The sequence below is a fragment of the Beta vulgaris genome, chromosome 2 (genome assembly GCF_026745355.1).
Source record: "Beta vulgaris subsp. vulgaris cultivar EL10 chromosome 2, EL10.2, whole genome shotgun sequence".
NCBI classification, from domain to species: Eukaryota; Viridiplantae; Streptophyta; class Magnoliopsida; order Caryophyllales; family Amaranthaceae; genus Beta; species Beta vulgaris.
In genome coordinates, this window is record NC_079203.1 from 31,399,755 (window position 1) to 31,407,504 (window position 7,750).

The 7,750-nt window shown below is 32.3% G+C and overlaps 1 protein-coding gene across 1 annotated transcript; it reads right to left on the reverse strand.

Annotated features, from left to right (window-relative positions):
- Window positions 1-2,147: 2,147 nt before the first annotated feature.
- On the reverse strand, window positions 2,148-5,171 carry LOC104886961 (ribulose bisphosphate carboxylase small subunit, chloroplastic 6). Its single transcript, XM_010671527.4, has 3 exons — window positions 4,907-5,171; window positions 2,641-2,775; window positions 2,148-2,544 (listed from the first exon to the last, which is right to left on the reverse strand). Exons 1-3 carry the CDS (start codon window positions 5,090-5,092, stop codon window positions 2,314-2,316), a joined length of 552 nt encoding a protein of 183 aa, XP_010669829.1. The 5' UTR covers window positions 5,093-5,171; the 3' UTR covers window positions 2,148-2,313.
- Between the last annotated feature and the right edge of the window lie 2,579 nt (window positions 5,172-7,750).

A 7,750-nucleotide genomic window follows, 5' to 3' on the forward strand; every position in this document is an offset into this window, starting at 1 on the left:
GCTATTTACCGTCCGTATTTACTAAAAATTGCTTATATTTTTTTTCAAAATTTTCCTAAACTACCCCTATATATATACTCACTCTCTCTCTTTCCTTTCCTCTCACTCTCACTCTCATTCTCACTTACTCTCACCTCACTTCAACCACCACCACCGGAACCACCACAATCGAAACCACTACCACACCAGAACCACCACCATTGAAATCATGACCACACCGAAACCACCACCACCGAAATAACCACCACACCGGAACCACCACCATCGAGAAATTTTTTTTTCGTTTCCTACATCGAGGAAACGAAATGAAACACATCTTCATTTCCTCCATGAAAAAATTCATTTCGTTTCCTCGGTGTAGGAAACGGAAAAATGTTTCGCGGTGGTTTCGGTGTTGGTGGTGATTCCGGTGTGGTGGTTTCGGTGTGGAGGCAGTTTCGGTGGTGGTGGTTGTCCGTGATGGTCGGGGTGAGGTGAGAGAAAGTGAGAATGAGAGTTAGAGGAGGAGAGAGAGAATGAGTGAGTATATAGGGTTACTTTAGGATTTTTTTTAAAAAAATACGGACGATTTTAAGTAGGAGTCATATATTTCTTGTTTAACATTAAAAAATTATTAGATAATTAATCAAATTATCTAGATACCATCTTATTATACTAGCCCTATATGCATTTGATGTATGTGAAAGCAAATAGAAATTCAATTTTTAGTTTTTAGAAAGTTGGTGAAATGAAAGAAAACTGCGTTTAGGTATTATATTTATTCTTTTTGTAAAAAAAAAACGAAAATTGGAGAATTTGTAATTGCAGTTATTTAATTTTTTATTTTTTAAAAAAACACCAAAAATTGAAGAAGTTGTAATTGTTTTTTTAGTTGAGGATATAGTTGTAAAAGAGGGTGGATCAAGTCTTCTCTTCTTTACTTATATAATAGAGATTTTTTTACTGACAGGGAAATATAACTAATGTTGGAAACCCTCTATATATAAAATGAAATAAACTAAATAATTTTTTTTTTTTTGATCTTATTTAGTTTCAATATAATATTACAAAGAAGTAAAAGAAGTCAAGTTTCTTTCTTCCTGCTATAGAAGGGAGAAAAAATGGTTTTCCTCATTATTGAAGCAAAGTTATCAACAAAAATTATTAAAAGAGACCGTCTAATTCTACCATAAAAGTAGACTTAGTCACTAAATGTATTAAACTAGATAGTCACCGAAAGAAATTAACTTAATCACTATTGGGCTAATTCTCTTTTTAATATTGAGCTTAACATTGTCTAATTTTAATTTAAAAGTATGCGGTCTCTTATAATACAACAAACTCAGTCATCAAAATTTCAACAACGTTATGAAAGAGTTGATATTTTGGTTTTGTTGTGGACAACAAAAAAGAAGACTTTCTACCTTTGAAGTTCAATATGAGAAATGTCCCACAAGTTAGGTATTTGATTTACCTAATTTTGTTATTATAAAATTTTAAAACGCAAGAAATCTGTCTTTTAGTTTAAAAAATAATATTAATATTTTATAAAAATTATAAATATAAATATTATTGAGCTACTCACAAACATATTGATTCGAGTTTGGTGTTGCTCAATATGCGCTTATTAAGTTTTCAAGTCGAGTTGAGTTGGGTTCAAGTAGAGCCAACTCAAGCCAATTTTTAACCGAGCGTTAACCGTGTCATGTTTGAGTTGTTCGAGAGCTACTCAACTCAATTAGCACCCTTAAAAGGGGGAAATGGGGTTAATACAAAAGGGTAGGGCTCTATTTGTATTTATGGCATAATGAGCAAAATACAGGATGGAATTTAGTTGCTCACTTTAGAGTTTTGCTCTATCCACATGCTTTATATTGACCATATTTTTCAACAAATGTATAAAAAGTAATGTTAGCATAAAAGCTATTGATTTTGTCTTGATGTATATTTTCAAAATATCAATAATCTTTTACTAATTAATAATTAGAGATATTAACGGTTAAATTGTACATTAATTAGTGTGCAAGCTAAGTCAAAATGGAGCATCTATTTAAAAACACGTGGAGTATATAAATTAAAATTGATGCCGACCATTTATATTTTATCGGTATATAGATTGTAGGCGGTCGCTAATCTAAATTTAGTGACAATTTAATTAGCAATGAAACTCAGAGAAAATTTGCTAATTTTTCCACAATGATAAAACTCAACAATTAAGCAGAGCCCTTCACAAATGTGTTTTTCCTTGGATATAATTCAAGGAACAAATCTTTCAAAGTACATAATGAAATTCAACGAATTAACAAGATTACAAAAAAGAATCAAATATGGTACTTAGTAGCCTTCAGGCTTGTAGGCAATGAAACTGATGCATTGCACTTGACGATTTTTGTCGAATCCAATGATACGAACGAAAGCTTGAGGGTAAGCCTTCTTGACCTCCTCAAGCTCGTTTACCACTTGAGCTGGGTCAGTGCACCCAAACATGGGCAATTTCCACATGGTCCAGTAGCGACCATCGTAGTACCCTGGAGAATTGTTGTGTTCACGGTACACAAATCCGTCCTATAAAATATAAAAATGATAATATATAAGTTATATGTAAATACTATATGATCACTGTTGATTAACAAGTACTCCTAATAAAGAAAATAAACTTACTTTGACTTCAAATTCTAAGCAAGGAATCCATCCCTTGTTGAGAAGGTATTGAACTTCACCCAATAATGCCTCCGTGGTGAGAGGTGGGAGGTAAGATAAGGTCTCGAACTTCTTCTTGCCAAGAGGTGGCCATACCTATGAACATTCATACATATTTGTTGCGACTCATTAGGGAATGAATAATATCAATAAATTATTATGCGGAATCTTATTCAAAATTTTCCACTACATTCTCCAAACATCACTATTTTATATATTTTTTTCATACACATTATTACGTAATATTCCTGTATTTTACTAATGTGTTGTTTTGACTTTTGTCCATTCTTTCTTCAATCCATTTTTAATATATAAGTGACACACTTTGACTTTCACATTTGTCAACACACAACTTTGACAATTAATATCTTTAATTATGTATTTTTAAAAATTATAAAATGTGATATTATGAAAATATTTATTGAGGCAATATATATATATATATATATATATATATATATATATATATATATATATATATATATATATATATATATATATATATATATATATATATATATATATATATATATATATATATATATATTAGTGCAAAATAGGGTCAAAGTAAAATGTATAAATAGTTTATAAGTTAAAGTGTATCAATTATGAAAAATGGAGGAAGCATGTATATTACTCCATCCGTCCCATAATATAGTGTTGGTTTGTTTTTGCATGATTTTCAAGGTAGATCTTTGACCTTCAATATATTCAATTCCGTATTAATAAAAAATATAAAAAATTGATATAATGACACAAAATATTGAGGCGAACCTAACAAGATCCTGCATGATTGTGTTTTTTTGTATATTTGAATGAGAATATATGGTCAAAAATTTTAAAGTTTGACCTCAAAGAGAGAGAAACAAGCACTATATATATTAAGAGACGGAGGGAATATAAGTTTTAGCATGCAAGATGCTAGGATGTATCTCACTGCATATCCACAAAATATTGATTTTCATCTAATAGATAATTAAGGATGTATAATAATGATTGAAGTTATGCATTAATAGTCTTGAAAATCAAATCATTACAATTAGTAAACAAACTGAAGAATCATATTTTTGTGGTTAATAATGATGTATAATAAGTAGAGATCATGAAAATGCAACTATTATCATTAATACGAAACAATGGAATTTACCTTACCAAAATAATATCTTCTGTACCACAAATTTTGCATACTCTATGCCACTTATTTTTATATTTCTTCATATTTTCTCCATTTTCATAAATTCTAATAATTTACTATTCACGCGAGAGATATATTAAACTCTTTTTTATGTGTATTTTTAGGATATTAAATTTTTATTAATTATACTCCCTCCGTCTTAATTTATAGTATTTGAATTTCATTTTGGGTGTCATAAAATGTTCTTGTCTTTCATGTTTTGTTTTTAAAATGATACTTTATTCTATAAATTCCCTAATCAAATAACTTTTACTCCTCTTTTGTTCTTATTTTTACATGAAAAGTCGTAGTCACACAACTTACATTCAATAATTGTCCTCATTTTTACATGTAAAGTTGTAGCCACTTTTTAATATTTGTAGTTTCAAATGCAAATTCTTATCTTTCTAATGCCAGTACTACAAATACTTATAGAAATGATATTTTTCTTAATTCACGTGCAAATTGGAAAACAAGCACTATAAATTAGAACAGAGGGAGTATGCAATATATATAAGATATTAATGATCAAAGATGTATACTAGATATCATGTAAGATGGATGTGGGCAGAACTTGGGAATATAGATGTAGTGCTTCTAGGTTTTAAAATAAGTGAAATACTTCTTTTAAAAAGTTCTCACATAAAAGAGATAAGTTTTTCATTTATTTCAGATAGGAAAAGTACTCATTCCGTTCCAAAATATAGTTTCTGTTTATATTTTGGGAATCAAACTTTAAAATTATTGACCAAATATTCTCATTAATATATACAAGAAAACATAGTCATGTGAGGTCTTGTTAGATTCATCTTACTATGTACATTCATAATATCAATTTTTTGTATTTTTTTCTAATACGAAATAGAAGATATAATAAGTCAACGGTATGTCTTGGAGAATGTACAAAAACAAATAGCAACTATATTTTTGGACGGAGAAAGTATATTTTAGTTCAAATTCGAACTTAAGAATACATACTTGATAGAAGCAAAATGGCTCACAAATGGTATAGAATATTAGAAATTGCAATAGATTTTGATTCAACATTATTACCTGCATGCATTGGACTCTTCCACCATTGCTAGGGAGGGAGGAGAGGTCATTGCTAGACTTGGTAACTGGAAATGCTGCAATAGACTTCAACCCAGTGAAGGGAGCCACCATGCTAGCCTGAGCACCGGTGTTACGGCTGACGGCAGCAGTGGCGACAGCGGCGTTGGAGAGCATTGAGGAAGCCATTTTCTTTATTTGTTACTCTCCTTCCTCCTTTAAGTTCCTTTGTGTATGTGATAAACCACTTGAATGAGAGGCCTCAGCAACTTCTTGAGTGCCTATTTTATAAAACAGTACCATCCCCTAATGGTCCCATCTCACTTGAATTAAGGGTCATGATTTGGTAAAGAGTGGATTATGGGGAATTTTTGGCCTTTCAATCAGATGGGTGGGCCATCAAAACTTAGCTAATAATTCCACCTTATAACACAAAGCTAGCAAAAGAGAGTATGCATTCTTATCTGTACTGGGATATGAATGTATGATGCTAGCTAGCTTATTTGCACCTCATCTAGCTTTCAATGTTTTTATTTATTTGGTCTTAGTTATCGTTCAGTGGCGTATCCAGGAATTACGGGATGGGGGTACGGATGAGAAAAATTCAAATAAAACAAAATACAATACTTTACGACTAAAAATTCAAATCAAAATACAATGCCAATATCAATTATTGGAACCTCATGATTACATTCTTCAATTAGAGGCTCCTTTGATGTTGGAGAAGATGAAGTTGAAGACTTTTGTGATTTTCCTCCACTTCTCTTCCAAAAAGATTCTAAACTTTTGTTTTCATCTTCCAATCTAGTATAAGTAAACATATTATTATATTAATACCAAAGTTTCTTGTTTTCAAATTACATTTCACAACATTTAATTCCAAATTCAACTAATTTCAATTCACAACCTCTATTTCATTTTACAATCCTACTTTCAATTCAAGTAATCTCAATTTCAATTCAAGTAATGAAGTAATCTCTAATTTCAATTCAAGTAATTTCAATTCAACTATTCAAGTAATGAAGTAATTAGTAATCTCTAATTTCAATTCAACATTTAAATCTCTAAGTTCAATTCAAGTAACCTAATAACCTATCCTTTATAAATTAGCAGAAATTATAAAAAAAAAAAAAAAAAACAGAAAGTGGCGACGGGAGTAAGGAGTTACAGACTTACACTTACAGTGAGTTCCTGCGGCGGTGGCGTCTCGTGGCGTGGGCCGTGGGCTCGTGGCGACAAGAAGAAGTGAAGAACTCCGGGCCTCCGGCAAAGGGCGACAACGTCTACAATAATTCTGGGCTGCAAAGTGTGAAACAGTGAAAGTGGCGAGTCTGGCGACGGGAGTCCGGGTCTCCGGCAGGCGAAAAGAAAGAAGCCAAGAAGGAGAGAGAAAAGAAAAAAGAAACGTTAGACTGACCAGAGGAGAGAGAAAGAAGGGACGCGTGAGTGAGAGTCTGAGAGAGAGAAATACGAGCGTCTTTTCAGTTTTGGCTGGGCGCGTTTCTTTCTCTTTTTTTTTTTTCCTTTTTTCTTTTTTTTTTCCCACAAACTTTTTTTTGAAAATGGGGGTACAGCTGTACCCACTGTACCCCCAGTGGATCCGCCACTGTTATCGTTTGATGTATGTGGCTGCCTGAAGGTTAGTGAAGCCAAAAGATAGAGATGTGGTGAAGAAGCCAAAAGATAGAGATGTGGTGAAGAGGGACTTGACATTTACTGTTGTTGGTGCAAAATCAGTTGGATAACTTTGCAAACAAGTCAATGCACACCCAATAGTTAGATACTCAATGTCACAAGAGTCTTAGTCCCTGGGGGTTACCGGTTTTAATTAGATAAAACCTTGCTAACGTACTTTGTTATAGCTTAATATAATTAAACTATACAACGCCTAATAAATTCAGGCGATGGGTATTTAATGAGTTGATCAATGCAATAATTAATTTATTAATAAAAGCTGAATATTCCCACATATATCACAAACTTCCAAAAAGATTCTTTTATAACACACATAAAGATAAACCAGGCTGGACAATTAAAGGACAAACCTGAAACCTCCATGGATTTCGACTAAAACTGGAGATTGAACAAACTTGCTACTCAATGCATGCTCTAATTCTAGGCTAAGGACTAACTATAAACCTAGAAGGGGGTTGACTTATCTAGGTTAAAGCTACGCTAGAGAAGAAAGTAAATTGCACGTACGTTTGTTTTGTGTTGTGTTTGTTGTTGTTCTAATCTTCCTTCTTGTATTTATACTGCATAGCTACGTGTAACTTCCTTGGTTCTTGGGAGGGAAATGATTTGAATCATTTATATTCAAATCACAATTGATATCTTCTAGCGACATAGTGATCACATTTCATTACCCACGTTCTTACATGCTCCATAATCAGATTAACTACCAGTCACATCCTTGTCTATATTTTGGCATCTTTTGACTTTCATCTCTTGACTTCCATCTCTTGACCATCCTTTAATGTTAGGCTTTCTTTCATGGGCTACTAGTTGTTGACTATTTATCATGGGCTTCTTTGTATGATTGAGCCTTCACGCTTACATAAATATCAAACATTAGTAAATAACGAGCATTTACGACCAGTTTTATTGAACTGGTCGTAAATATAAGAATTTTTTGCGACGAGATAGAAATCTGGTAACCTAGAACTTGAAGAATAGATAATTTGAGCTAGAGAGTTTCTCACTCTAGAATTCTCTCTGCAATGGCGAGAAATTCAAAAGTAAAGAAGACAGTGAGTTCTAGCAATCCAAAACAAAAAGGTCCGAGTTCTGATTCGCAAGCTAAGAAAACAAGAACAATTGATGAAATTCTTGGAGTGACGGCTATGG